Source organism: Mirounga angustirostris, unplaced genomic scaffold, assembly GCF_029215605.1.
Source record: "Mirounga angustirostris isolate CCGP_5_RB_7025 unplaced genomic scaffold, mMirAng1.0.hap1 SCAF_14, whole genome shotgun sequence".
In the NCBI taxonomy this organism is placed as follows: domain Eukaryota; kingdom Metazoa; phylum Chordata; class Mammalia; order Carnivora; family Phocidae; genus Mirounga; species Mirounga angustirostris.
This window is the reverse complement of record NW_026991722.1, coordinates 62,769,580-62,785,255: the sequence shown is the minus strand read 5'-3', so window position 1 is coordinate 62,785,255 and position 15,676 is coordinate 62,769,580. Positions and strand designations below refer to the sequence as shown.

At 41.8% G+C, this 15,676-nt stretch overlaps 1 protein-coding gene across 3 annotated transcripts in view; it reads right to left on the bottom strand.

The window, feature by feature from the left end:
* Positions 1-15,676, bottom strand: part of PIEZO2 (piezo type mechanosensitive ion channel component 2) — a 503,601-nt gene that overhangs the window by 202,972 nt on the left and 284,953 nt on the right. For all 3 annotated transcript variants that reach the window (XM_064578003.1, XM_064578004.1, XM_064578002.1), the window contains exons 6-7: positions 3,511-3,721; positions 2,011-2,224 (exon numbers count right to left, since the gene is read on the bottom strand). In XM_064578003.1, the coding sequence (XP_064434073.1) occupies positions 2,011-2,224; positions 3,511-3,721 (425 nt within the window). The remainder of the gene's footprint in view (positions 1-2,010; positions 2,225-3,510; positions 3,722-15,676) is intronic.

Here is a 15,676-nt window from a genome sequence, read left to right as displayed (position 1 = left end):
TTATTTCACTAGCATAATGCCCCCAAATTTCATCACGTTGTCATGAGTGGCAAGATTTCCTTCTTTTTTAAGGCTGAATGATATTTCATTGTGTTTAGATACAGATATATGTATGTATGTACATATACACTGCATCTTTTTTTATCCATTCATCTGTCAACGGGCACTTAGCTTGTTTCCATGTTGTGTTTCTTCAGTTTTGATGTGTCTATAACTTTCTTCTCTCTATAGACTGAATTATACTTGTTAAACCTCCAGATTATGCCAACTGGGTTTAGAATTAGTTAGGTTGTACGTGTGTTGAGTACTAACTTGTTTTAGTGGTTTTAGAACTTGAATTTTTTTCTAGCATTGTGTAGACATAGCTACAAACTAGACAGATTTTATGCATGAATCAATAAAAGCAAGGTGAGGGGGGCCACACACACATTGCTGCTTCATATTTACTATCCCATGAAAACCAGATAAGGATCCCTTGAAAGAATGATGCAAATCTCTATCATCAGGATGATAATATTACTTATGTTCTTTTAAATTGCAGGTTTCTCATTTCTCAACAAGTGGACAAAAAGCACCTACACCACTTCCCAGACACATCAGAGGCAAGGAAACTGGCACCGCTTTCATCCCCCTCACATTCTCTCCCGCCATTTCTGTTCCCCTTTATTTTTTCCATAACTTCCGGTTATAAACTTTTCCACAGAGACAGAAACTTAAAACAGGACAATGGATAACCCAATGCCAATCATACATTTTCTTGTATGCCCACACAACAATCATGCACCTGAGAATTAACAATGATTCTATACAATCAGCTAATAACCAATGAACGTTGAAACTTCCCCCATTTAACCTCAAAATGTCTTTTAGAGATTTATGGTTGAACCAGGATGTAATCTAGAATTGGGCTTCACATCTGTTTGCTGGGTTTCCCCAGTTCTCCTTTAAACTGGAACTGTCCCTCCCCTCACTGCCTCTACACACACTTCTTTTTGTGATGCTGAGTTTTCTAGAGATCGGATCATTTGCCTTGTAGAATCCATATTTCGGATTTCTCTGATTGTTTTCCTGTGGAGTCATTATTTTTCTATCCTTTATAAATTACTGTAATCAGGGGTTAGGTCTAAAAGTTTAACAATATGATGCTGTATACTTCATATTACATCACATCACAAGTGTGAAATGTTGAGCTATCCCACTTTGGGTAGTACTAGTTTGATCAACTGGTTGCAGTGTTGATCACCATTACAAAGGTTTGATTTTCCCTTTGCCATTGGCGAATAATCAATGAGGTTATACGTTGTCATTCTGCAAACATCTTTTAGCCCAACAACCTTTTCAAGTAATGGTTTCAGTTTGCAATGAGAATCAGTATTTCATTAAGAACTGAGAAACAGTAATTTTCTAATTCTATTATTCCTTCCCCTTTCATTAGCTGGTGTTATCCTGTAAAGGTGGGTTTTGTCTCATCATGAGAATCACCTAGAACTCCTTCTAAAAAGTCAAAGTAAATGCTGGATTCTTTACCTTTAATTCCCATTTTTCAAAGTAAGGAGTTGGTGTAATGGTTGTCTTCAGTTGAAGCAAATTAGCTCTCTATCTCTCTTTCCCCATGAATTCATGCCTTCTTATTTTTATATTTTTACAATCAAGTCATTATTATTTTTGATGCTCTATTATTTGGCCCGTGAGAGCATCCTCCAGCTGGATGCCTTAACACTTTTTTTTTATTCTTTGATTTAAAATGTTCTCCTGGGATCTCTTTCCACAGCTGAGACCAAACAGCAGCCTCCCCTCTCTCCATGTCCCAGCAGCACCTCTGTCTGAAGAGACCTTCTACTTCCTTCTAGATTTTGTCATTCAATAACTTGAAAGCGCTAGATTGCTTCTCCCATCCCCCCCAAACTTTGCTGAGCGCATTAATTGGCATTGAGAAGAACCCCTGCAAATTCAAACAAGATCATAAAGGAGGCCTAGCTCCCCTTGAAATGTCTTCACCATTTCTCTTACCTCGCATAGTAGTCATTGGGTGGAACCGCTTCTTGAAAGAATTGGAACTGGTATAAATAAAGTCCAATCAAGTGCCCCGCAGTGAAAATAGCCAGCAGAACACAGAGACAGCTGAACAGCAACGGATCGAACGTGCGGCACCAGGACCACCAGGTGCACAGACCCAAAAATACAAAGAAGTACACAGATGAGGTCAAAGATGGCAACATCATACCTAAGGAAGAAGAGATACGGTCATGACAAATTGCACAGAACCAGAAAATCATTTACCACTCAGGAAATGTAACTCTTGGAGATTATGGACATTTCCTTCATATGCTTTCAGGGATGGATCAAATTATTAAAGTATGAATCACATTTTATTTATTAAATCAGAACTTATGCTATTTTTGTTGTGAAAAAATGTCATACATAAAGTGATATTTATAAATATAAAGAAACAATATGATGAAGAAATTCTTCCCACGGTGTTTGAGCAGAGTAAACATCTACTTTTCATACAATAGAATTTAGCATATTTGCTTGCCTGTTTCTATCTTTCTACTTCCCCCCCAACTTTTCAGGAGTACTTGTGTGTCCATTCCAACTTTCCCTGATATCATTTTTTATGATGACTTACTTTTTTTTTGGTTAAGTAGGATTCATAACAATATTACATCTGTGGCAAAGTCTCACTAAAACTTTGCCCTATCCCACAAAATTTGATTTGCACTATTACCACAAGGGGGCAGGTAAAGTGAGGTAATTCTTTGACAGGCATTTAAAAACCTTGGTGGGGGGCATTTTGAAATGACCCTTTGTTAAAATATTGGGATATATTTCTCGAGAAATTCTATTCTCTTTCCCACTTTTTAATTTCCCTCTGAAAAAACAGCCACGTTGTTTCATCTCGTGTGCTTTCCACGAAGAGGTATGGCCTAAACTTCCCAGCGGCTCTGGGCAGCGCCAACAGTGGGATGGAAGGAGGGAGAAGATGGAGATAACATTATTATGGAACAAGCGGTCGGCAGCCAAGATTTAAAGGAAGTGAGTGTCTGTGCTGCAAGATTACAATCTGAGGAAGAAAAATAGTATATCCTGGAGAGTTAAATTAAGATTACTAAGGACCCAGTGTAAACAGACATGCTTTCAGAAGGCACACATGTGGCTCCGGAGAGGGACACCAACATTCTCATCAGAGCCCATTGCCCTTCCTGGGCTCTGGGGGAGAAGAGTGGTTTTTCGGATCTACACATAAAACATGACATCACTTAAGACATAGGAAAAGATGGCTTTACGGAGGTTGACAGAAACCAACTAAAAACCCAAACGCTACAGCTGAACAGGAAAAAGGATTTCTGTTGTGTGTGCTGTATACACGTGGCCAGTCTTCCAGCAGCTACGGTTATGCGTTTGGTGTCACAGACCAGAATGGTTTCTCCCCGTATTTTCTCCTCAGCCATGTCTTCCAGTATTCGCCAAAGTGCTACCTGTGCTCCATCCGGAGCCAGAAACGCTCACCTGACGAACCGAGTAAAATTGTCACCACGACCTTTCCCGCGGTGGTGATCATGTTGCCGATAAACTCCTTAAGCTTGGAGGCCACAGAGGCGAGTCTGCGGAACATTTTTAATTTTGTGCTCTCTTCCACCTCGCCTTCAACACCGTCCCCTTCATCTAAATCCTCTTCGTAGATCAGCGCCTCTTCTGGATCTATTTTTTCTCCTCCAGCCTAAATAACGGAGAAACACAAAACACTGCAGTCCAGAACTCTGCCTCCCCACCCAGCAGATTATATGGTTTGTAATTTATGGGTCAGTCAGTGAGGTGAACTTCACAAACCAACAGAAAACTGCAGACAACCACTTATGTCCCCCCCAGGTCTCTGACAGTGCTTGTGAAAGCCCAAGTCACTTGGATCTTTCCTAAAGAAGTAAACAGGAAACATCACCAATCAAAGGACCCTGAACAGCGTCCTTTGTCTGAGCCACATGAACTCATTTTTTATACACAGAAGAAGAAACTGAAACATCTATCAAAATCTTAACTTTCATCAATCTGGGTCCGGTTCCTCACATTTATGGTCTGCCACCAAGGTGATAGGTAGTTTGATGAGAGTATCTATGGCTTGAACCAAAATGGTGGTTCAATCAGTGCTTATGAAATCCCTTTTCTTTCTGAAGTAAATTCTGTCCATTATTTTAGTGTTTCCTGGCCATGGGAGGGTGAGTGGTCTTGGGTTACTTGACTAGATATACAGTTACTTCCTATTTTATCCTTTTAGAGAATGATATACAGATTCAATCCTGAATGCTTCAGCCCATCAGTACTATCATCAGAGATTTGGGGAAGAAACACATGGGCAGAATATATACATATTTCTATGCATTACTTTATTTATTTATTTTTAAAGATTTTATTTATTTGACAGAGAGAGACACAGCAAGAGAGGGAACACAAGCAGGAGAAGTGGGAGAGGGAGAAGCAGGCTTCCCATGGAGCAGGGAGTCTGATGCGGGGCTCGATCCCAGGACCCCGGGATCATGACCTGAGCCAAAGGCAGACGCTTAACGGCTGAGCCACCCAGGCGCCCCTATGCATTATTTTAAACTGGGTATACAAGGTGTTTTTGTCTGTTTTGTTTTTAGAGACTACATCAAAAGGTTTTTTGGCTAATTAGTTTTTCCTAGAAGGTTTAGGATTATTTTTTAAAGTTGTTAGAAATAAGCCATCATTTTAAGACAGAAGGTAGTTTCAGATGCATGAAGTTTTATTTACATTTGCCCCTAGGCTAGCAGTCTTCTCTTAAGCCCAATTGAAAATGCACTAGCTGAAGAGCCAGAAAGGTCCTTAGGCCCAGTTCAGACATCTCTTTAAGGTTTAAAGAGTACAGCCCAGCCTTTCCATTTTTCCCCTTTTAAAGGTTTGTTTTTTTTTTTTTCAGCCCAGCCTCTCCATTCTCCTATTTTAAAGGTTTTTTCTTGATACACTTAGTTCAGATATTTAAATAATATTCACTAATGGTAACAACCTCTAACTATGCCCACGTGCACTAAAGGAAGCCAACAAAGGAAGTCTGGTAGGAAGTTCAAGTTAGTCCCGAGTGGCCTGGAGAACTCAGATCTTCTCTTTGCCTAGAAGGTACACACCACTCGTAACTTCAGCTGTCCATTGCTGAAACCAAGGGGCCAGGATGCACACTCACCCTCCACACCACACACAGATTTAATCTCGGGCCTATTCAAGTCTATATACCCAAGCTGGGTTCTATTGTATTCCATCATGACACATTTGCATCTTTTCCTGAAGGAAAAGGGATGTCTCATGCTTATTCATGAAGACTTCTCCGCAGGTTCAGGGCCTAATATGTGCTAGTATCTCCTAAGAGATGCAGTGATAAACATGGAGGCAAGTAGAAAATTAACAAGCTGAATATCTCTCAGTAACAAACCCTAGTCAGAGAATTAAAATAGGGTGATGTGACTGTGAGTAGCAGGGTGGCTATTTTAGGTTCTGAGGTCAGGGAGAGCCTCTCTGAGGAGGTGACATTTAAGCCACCATCTGAATGTCACAAAGTCACCAGCCATGTGCAAATCCTCAGCAAGAACATTCCAGATGGAGGGAAGAGCTGGTCAAAGGCACCATGGTAGGTTCAGAAAGAAGGTACATGTTCTCTGACATATTTTCTCTTCTACCAATTCACCCTCCCCGTTGTGAGCTGATGAGCCCCCTTCCTACTTCATTGAGAGAAGGGGGGCTAACTCCAGGCTGGCACATCAGCCTACCAACCTAAAGCTCACCTGTGCAGCAGGTAATCAGGCCCCCCTGTCCTGTGACTGTGGATGAGCTGCATGCCTTGAGACACCAGGGAAAAGGATGGTCCCAGCCATCCTCCCCCCTCTGCATTACCTCATGCTCCCTCTCCCATATCTCCCCATCAACAAACAAAACATGCCTCACCATCTCCAACCCACACCCCTTCCAACCCATATTTGCCTCTCGAAGTGACTCTCCAAGAGTTGGCTAAAAACATGGCATCACTTCCCCTACTCCTCATTTCTCTTGAACTCACTCTGAGTCTGATCGCCAATCACTCCACATAGTGAGGGCTATGACGTGGTCTATTGCACATGGTGATGCCAAGGGACACCGCAGCGAGGAGGCTACTGCTGTGGTCGAGGAGGAGACAGGAGCTCACGGAGCTGAAGAGAGGTTGGTGTCTCTGCTGTTTGTCTTAAAGGTCAAGTCAGCAGAACTCATTGGTAAATTTGATGGGGAGGGAGGAGGGACAGAGAAGAATCAAAGACAGTTCCTGTATTTTTGTCATTATTGAGGAGATGGGGATGGGGATAAGCAAGGGGGGAGAAGGTTGGGGGTGGAATTCAGTTCTGAGATGGCTATGTTGTTGGAGATGTTACAAGGGCAGCCAGCACAGGGATCTGGAGGGCTGGAGGGAGGTGGAAACTGGAGAGGTCTATCTGAATTTCAGTGGTAGAGTGATGGTTTCTAAAGTCAGGGGTCTGATGAGATTACCTGGAGAGAATACAGAGCTTGCCCACCTCTCAGGCACTACCACACCTGGAACCAGTCTGTCTCTCCAGCCTTACCCTAATCTTTGCCTAGAAGCTCCGCCTGTAGGAAACCATGTGGGGAACCCAGAGTCCACAGGCTCTCTTGGCCTTGGGACATGCTTGGAATGTGTCCTTGGCCATACGATCCCCTCCCAAGCTCTTAAGGCCCCCACGTCCCATACCAGCTCTTCCTTTCCACCTGCTCTGGCGCCCCCAAGAGTGTCTGTGGGGACCCATCCAGAGAAGCTATTGCTATGGCACCCACACCGCCATCCACATACAAACCATCTGTTCATGGGGCATGCGTTGCTTAATTTCCCCCTCACAGCAGGGCGACACATAAAAATCCTCCCTGAGGAAGAAAGCTGGGCCCAAACCATCAGTGACCGTACTTGAGAAAGGAGATCCTGAGAGACAACACAGCTAGAGCCGCCCAGGTCCCAGTCAGAAACACACTCCTAACTTTCCTAATAAGTGGCTTATTATTCAGTTGTAGAATTGCTGCGGATATAGATTAAATCAAATATAGTACTCTGGTCGAGAACCTTTGTGAGGTTAGACAAACGCATTTCCTTGACTTCTCTTGGGTGGGACTGGGGCCCCCGTGACTTTTATAAACATACCACTGTACTTGAGGGTTTTCAGCATTTTTGTACCGGAATCCCTGGGGTCCTCAGTTGGAAACGCTTTCTAAACCTGCCACGCTGAGAGGGAGCCGAAAGTGAGCCAGGTTGGCCTCTGTGAGCCCCCACTGTCCAGCCTGGGGCCAGAACTGCCATTAGTCACGTCAGGCCTGCTTTTTAACAGGCAGGCTTTCTCCCCCTAAATGATTCGTCTGGTGAAGGATAAACACTGATCCTCTGGAACAGCGTCCACGCGCTCAAATGTATTTACTAACAAGCAGCCTTGCTTGTGGGAGTTGTAATCTCTCCCGGCATTCGAATGCAACCAGACTCTGGCCTTGAAGCTAAGGAGTAGCTATAAAAGAAGATTTATTTATTTATTTATTTAAAGATTTTATTTATTTATTTGAGAGAGAGAGAGAGAGAGAGAGAGAGAGAAACAGCATGAGAGGGGATAGGGTCAGAGGGAGAACAGGCTCCCCGCTGAGCCGGGAGCCCGATGTGGGACTCGATCCCAGCACTCCGGGATCATGACCTGAGCCGAAGGCAGTCACTTAACCAACTGAGCCACCCAGGCGCCCATATAAAAGAAGATTTAATTCCCCTGGTTCCAAAGCGATCTTAGAAATTTAAAAGAAAACACTTTACAGTTTAGAAAGGCAAAAAAAAAAAAATTCCATATTATTTATGGAACTTGTCAACATCTACAACTTATTTGAAGACATGTAAATCCTTTAACTTGCCTTTGCTAAAAGTTCCCCACTTCGAATGTGCCAACATGTATTCCTGTGGCACCCTGGGAGAGGGTCTGAGCACCAAGCAGCTGCCATATCTCACCCCCACAGCTGCCTCCCCACACTCAGCACATGGCAATCATTCCCACACAATTCGGACAGGGAGGATAGGACAGTTAGTTTTGGTGGAACGCAAACATCCATTTTTCTTTAGCTCCGAGCACTCAAAGATTCAACCTGGGTCGGGGTAAGTCCTGATGATCACCCGGGAATCTTTAAGAGAGCAGGTACGTACCTAGCTTCACCTCAAACTTCCTAAATGAGAAATTCTGGGAGCGAATCTCAGGCCTCCGTATGATCAAAGAGCTGCCCTATGTGATTCTGAAGCAGCCAATCAAGACTCCACGCAAGGCTTCCATCCACAACGCCCGATCAACAGATTCCATGCTCCGCAGACTAGACAAAACTGCAAACATCTTGTTGGAATCATATGCTAGGCAGACTCCCTTAACTGGAAAATACATTGAAGTAATTTATCTGTGGAACCTCCTTCCGGTTTCAGTCAACCTTTACGTGTTAGGCCAGAACTTCTCATCAGATGAATCCACTTTCTTCTTTGTGGCTAAAACCATGCTATAAAAACATGTCAATGGAGTGTATCAAAGTCACAAACGATCTGGAGGCAAAGGAACATTTTTCTAAAGTGTCATGAGTTGTTTTTTCATTGTTTATTATTAAAAGTTAACAATTTACCTTTGCAGAATGGGTTCATCTCAGCAGAAGAGCCCAAGGAAGGAAAAGGCAAGTGCGGTGCCTCACTGCACAAGACAAACGCTATGGGCACCGTGTTGCCTGTGGAAGGGAGTAGAGAGAGCGCCTCGTCCGTGTGATGTCACCATGAGTTATGTAAACCTAACGGGACAGCATCGTACAGATAAACAAATATCTCATTCTACGGCCACACTTGTTTGAGGAAGATTATTTTTCCAAACTTGCAAGAGCAGTGGAGCCTGGCGCCACCATCCCCATCCCCATCCCTCCTTGACACTCTCATTCCATAGCTCTGGAATGGGCCCTGCATCAAAACCTTCCAAAAGGTCCCAGGCCAAATTGCCAACTTAGAGATTGCACCAATCTTTGAGAACCACCTGAACATCATTTGAAAAGGAAATGAACAATAATGGAGAGTAGCCAAACTGGCCTGACCATTATTTTAAAGGTTTATATCTTTAGGGTTTATTTTAAAAACTCACCTAATGGCATACCACAAAACCGAGTCAGCATTTAAACACACACACACACACACACACACACACACATACCTGATACCGTCTACTCAGTTTGTCTCTGGTGAGAGAGATTATTACTGACCCTGAACCATCGATTTTCTCTTACAAGAAACAGCTGAGTTTAGCACTCCTGACATGCCCGATGTTCCCTCTAGAAATACAGAATTCAGGAAGTGATAACAAAGCAGCATTCTGAGGGCACACAACCCTTCCTGTTGCTCCAAAATGTCCTGAAAGATTCAGGACCCACATGATACCTTGGGATGGGCTGCAATGTAAACAAAATGCAAGTCTTTGTTGTTAAAATGTTCAAAGGCTGAGCCCTGCTCTAGCGGCTCTGGAATCCACTCATTCCTTCTCCATCCTCCAGGACAGTTCCTCCCTCCCCTCAGAACTTTTCCTGAGCCTGAGCTCTTCTCTGAGCACTGTGCCAGGTCTAGGGGGGTAATCCGCCCCGGGACCCCAGAAGTCTGCGCTCACTCGGAGGAAATAAACCAAGTGTATATAACTGTTTATAAAGTGAGAATATAAAATCCTAGTTATGGGGATTTGGAATGCCCAATTCCAGTTATTCCCAAAGCAAACATGATGGAAAAAAAAAAGGACAAATGTCCTGGAAAGCAAAGCAAAAAAAAAAAAAAAAAAAAAAGAACAGTCTATGTTAGACCTTCCTTTTTGCCCATCCTGGTACCTAGTAGGTACTGAATAAATAAGCGTGCCCATGGATAAATACGCATGCTTCTCTGAAGTCACAGCAAGGAGAGATCACTGAAGACAGATGTATGGGTTTCCCTGGCCCTGCCAAGTCCTCTGATAGTTCGGGGGAGAAGCGGCTCTTTGCAGATAATCCTGGCCCAGGGCTGACTCCTTATGGTTTGTTGCTTTAGTTTTATACCTTAGGTTGCTTTGTGCAAGCCTCCATATTAATCAGTTAACCATTTAACTTGATTAAGTATATAAGTATTACTGTGTCCAATCTCAGGTTACTTTGCTAACTTAAGGTTTGCTGCAACAGAGAACAAGACAGCTTATACTTTAGTGAGGGAGATAGCAAATAACAACAAAAAGCGGTATGTAGAATAATTACAGAGTGGGATAAATGTTATGGATATAACAAGACAAAGACTAGGGAATAATCCGGGTGGGTGGGAAAGAGGTCACCTGATGATGGAGGAAGAACTAGCCGTGAATGAGCAGGGAGTGAACTCTAGGAAGACGGGAGAGAGCTAGTTGGTTCTGGGCACAGAGAAGCACAGAGAGGGAGTGGGCCAGAGCCCAGGATGAGGGTATGGAGGCAGGAAGTGCCATGGCCCTCAGGGTTAGGAGCCTGAATTTTGTTCTCATTTAATGAGACTCCAATGAGGTGTTTTAGCTAAGGAAGTGACATAGTCTGATTTATAATTTTACAAGGATAATGCGGATATAAAATTTATAATTTTACAAGGAAGTGACATAGTTTGATTTATAATTTTACAAGGGCAATCTGGATAAGGCAGAGTGTGGTAGCAGTGGAATAGAGGAAGAACAGAGGCTGGAGGCGGGGAGACCCAGCTGCAGGTTATTTCTCGGTCTGGTTGAGAGGTGGGATGAGGACTGTGGCAGGAGAGACAGAGAAAGGCAACCAGATGTTAGAGAAAATGTCGAGGAGCACCCATAGGACTTGTTGATGATAATGGATAAGGAGTCCAAGGAATCAAGGGTCTTACCAGGGCTCGGGGCTCTAGCAACTGAGTGAACGGTGATCCTGTGAACTTGGGTGGGCAGTCAGCAGGAAGGCTGGGTGGAAGGAGGGAAGGGAGATCGAGCTCCTGCCCTCAAACATGCCACCAATACTTTGAAAGAAACATGGGGACTTAAATGACATTAAGTTGGTGACAATTCCATCTCAGTATTTACAGTTGAGAGAAGGATGGAAAGCACGACCAGCCTCAAAGGAGAGGGAGATGCAGACCCTCTGGAGCAGGACCAGGTAGACGGGATGGGACACACAGGTTCCTCCCCACCCACTGTGCCTGACCAAGCTACCCTCACTGAGGGGACACTGGGCTCTGCAATCTCCCCAAACAAGTCTCCCTTGTGGGTGTTTTGTTGTTATTTGCAATTCAAATGCACAAGATCACCTGTCAAATATATCAAGGACAGAACAAAATATTCTGAAAATTTCTACAAGTTTGATCTAGACATATTGTTAAGGGTAAAAGTCTACTTCACAGCTTTGATTTTCTTCAAAAAACAAAGCAGAGAATAGGCACACATTGTTAAATGATGTTAAATGAATGAACAAATGGGAGAGAAATGAAGGTGTATTTAATTTGGAATAGTCTTATTTTAATAATGTAAAAATATTTGAGCTGCCTTCATAATTGCTTACTCTTTCCTTTATTTTTACTACTGGTCACATATTCAAGTCCAGGCTGGTCAAAGTTCAGTCAATTAACATATGCCCATAATATAACATCCCTGCCTTTCTATGTGATAAAGTGGGTATGCTCTCCTGGTGTATTTCTCTCAGAGGAAAGGATGAGAGGGACTCCATGGCCTCACCTTGTGTCCTGGGAGATGTAGCCGAAAGACAGTGGGGGATACATTTAGCCATGGATCTAAAGGTAACTTGTCTCCGTGATACTCATCCTGAAGCTCATACTGTAATACTGAGCCTTCCCGAAGCTTTTTGAAGACAACAGGCCAATGATTTTCTCCAGTTAGAAACTTTCTCTTTATTTAAACTAATGGCATCTAAAATCACCACAATTAAAGGTTCCCCCAAACTGTAAATGTGTTTAACCCAGAGAAGACAGACCCAGGGTGCTACATTTTGGGGGACATAGGACAGTAAGTCCTTGCCTAGTTCCTGAGAGTGACCTTGAGAGGCGGCAAAAGCCAGGAAGCTCAAGGCTGGTAGGGCAAGTGGGCGGTTGCCCAGCTTCTTACCCTACTGAACGCTGCCATGTTTCAGATGATCCTGTCTGTGTGCCTGAAAAGACAGGATCTAGAAAACTCAGAACAGGTGATTTTGGACTAAATCTCAGGGGAGATGCTGAATGCCTTATTAGAAGGTGACAGTAAAAAGATTGATTTCTTTCATTCTTTGTTCCTTGCGCTCCAAAAAAAAAGAACAGTAACTTCCAAAACCTCAATGCTGAAACTTGAGGCATGGCCCTGTTGGTGATTTTATGTGCCAGAATGCAGATGCCGTGAGAGCCTAAAGGACATTAGGCATCAGAAAGGAGGGTACAACATAATAAAATAAAATTTAAAAAAAAAAAGAAAGGAGGGTACAGGTTTTGTGGCTCAGAATGAACTTCCAAATAAAGCAGGATCCAAATGTTGCATACCTGAATTTTTAACAGATGGTGGATGCTTATACTGAAATATTATTTTTATGCTTTGTATTTGATTTGTCAGACTATTTAAGCAGACCAAGTCTTGACTAAAATTCATATTTGAGTAAACATTTAGTTGCTCATAAATTTGGATTAATAATATATTAGAATACTATCTGCTTCCAAAAGAATAAAGCCTGAAATCGCATTAAATAGCTAGAAAGAGCTAGTAGTACAGAAATATACAAGATACAGCAGTTTGGTGAAATTACAAAGCATTTCACTGCACAGGTGACCTTTTCCTACACGACTTAATTTTCATAACGTGACTCATTTTTTTTAAGATTTAAGATTAACTTTCACCCAGTTATGATTTGTAGATCTGCTTCTCAATTGCAATGAACAGATAAACAAGACCACAGATGTGTCAGTTGAAAGAGAACCTTTTTTGGCACTTGAGGAATTGGCTCCCTTACTGAGCTCTGTTCTCTGTACAATACAAGATTCTCTGTAACAATGCAAGATCTGGGCAGATCCTCCCACCCACTGACTTTCCCTGGGGCTTTTTGCGGGGGGGGGGGGGGGGGGGGCGGGAATCCAGGGATTTGTGATGCCCTTTAAAACAGCAAACTTGAGCCTCATTATCAAGTTGAGCAAGATTAGGAAAGACTCTTGAGTCTTCTTCAGGGATTAGTTGCTAGTTTAAAACAATGCCGGATTTGAAAAGAAATTCTTGCAGGCACCAATGGATTAATCTTGCCATTTCTCCATTGAGATAAATGAAAGAAGAAACAATGCCAGCAAACACTATTCTTTCAAAGGATCCTCAAAAACCAAACATTCTACAGTGCAAATGTCAAGATTTATAAAAGAGAGGAAATATGTTGGGACCTTCCAAAACAAAATAAATTCTCCTACTTATTTTGGCCATGTGCTTCTATTCTTTTCAGACTCAAGCCAGATTGTTCACATGTAAGAAATATTTCCTTGTGGATTCATCTCAGAAGATTCACACACCAGCCTGCTCCTCCCGGGCCACCTGGGGGGCTGGAATGTACTAAGAGAATGGAAATTAAGATCTAAATGAGGCCAAAACAAATCTAAAGGGAAAGAAATTCAACCTCATAATAATGATATTTAGGATTTTTCAAAGCCCCCAAATAAATAATATTTAGAATGTCTATCATCTTATTGTTATTTTTAAATAATGCCATTAATAATATAAAGAGTACAGATATTTAAACAGGTTTCAAATGGAAGAGAAGTACCCTAAGTTTATCTTTGACAACTGTGTGAAATCCAAAAGGAAACATGATTTTAGAATGAATCCATTTGATGGTTCTGTGTTCTCTTCTTCACCAGATGTGTGACCTTAACATAACCTGAAATCCGCTAACTTCTATCAGTCAGTGTAGGCTTCCCTAGTCCTATGGCAAAAAAGCATCTGTCCTTAGTGACAGAAGTTCTTTTTATAAGAAGCCTTGCCATTCACTTATGGCTATCTGTGACAAAGAGCACAGAAGGAACTCTCTTACTGAGTGCGCTGGCTTCAAACTCACCACCCAACTTTACTTTCTATCATTCTAAGAGGACTCTGAATTTGAAACTGCTCTAGGACCTCTCCAGTTGGAGAAAAGAGAGGTGAGGAGAGCAAGTAGCATCTCATTAAGCACCCCACTGAGTAGGCACTGCACTAGGTGTGTTTTATTTGACATTTCATTTAGTGCTTACAGCAAATCCATTACGTAGGATTATGACCATCCTCATTTTGCAGAAGAAAGAGAATAAACAAGTTTCTCAACATCACATAGCCACTGTTAGTAGCTTTGATGTCTGCCTTCAGAGTCTACTCCATTTACAAAAAATATCCTTTATCTTCTATTTATAATATGAGGATAACTGAAAAATAATCTTGCCTTTATAAATAATAGCAATGAAAAATCCTAAGTCTGGAGGGTTCATGGGGTTACTTTCACCAAACTTGGACAATTTTGGCGATAATTATCAAAGCCAGATGATTTTCAAAATTATAACTATTATAAATTGAAGTTCAAATATAAAACTGAAAATTAAAATTTTAAGTTTTCCTTCAAAATTGGAAAGCCAACAAGAAGAAAAGGCATTCTCATAGTTTTACCCATTTTTAAGACACTGACAAGTGCTGCATAGTTTGTAGACTTAAATGCAAGATAGGGTTAGTTACTACCCTGCTATAATTGTTTTTTACACCAAGTACTTGTTAACATTTGCCTTAAAAATAGCAGAATATTGATATGCAATGTGATCGATGTGATTGTGTTTTTTACCCATAAATGATTTTCAGCAGTAGTATCATTTCTAGATTGTATAGATCTGTTGAATTATATCCTCACTTTATTGTTCTGTTTTTAATAACTATACAAGGTAATTTGCTGCTTATTTGTGAGGCACATAGGTCACTTGCCATAACTGAGACTTGTCTTCCTTGAGGCCTTTGTGATTACCATTCTCAAAGTAAGTGATTTCAATTAACTTCAGTTTTGCAGGTTAAAGTTCTTGCCAAAACTTCTGAATAAGAACATTTGGTAGCTGTGTCTTGGGTCAACTGTCCAGAGTAAGTCTTTTTCGTAATTTTCTCTTTGTAAATTTCATCTTTCAATTACCAAACCAGTTACTTTGTAAATCAATGTCACTGAAACTCATATAACAAAGTAGAGTCATTAGAATGGATCAGTGTTCAGAAACAGGTCCGGGGACAGGGATGAGCTGTCTAACTTGCTCTCATACACCGAATGAGATCTGACGTGCTCCCTGATCCTCCTGAAACTCTTTCTGCTAAAACACATAGCTAAAAATTAACATACATTTTCCTCATTATCATTATCTTTTTCCAATTCTTATACTTTCCCAAAGGTATATATTTTTTCTCTGGAATGCTTTAAAATAACTTGATCAAAACATGCTAACACAAGTCCACTCTGAAGAGCAAGGTGCATGGACCAGAAAGCTTCCCTTCAGGGAGGAATTACTTTTTTTCTCCCCAAACTACCAGGTGTTACTTCTTCTCTAAATATTTTGTAATAACTAAGGTATCTAGACAATGGGCCATAATATTATGAATCTAGAAGGTTAACCATCTGAGATAATATTAGATGAGAGTGAAAAGAA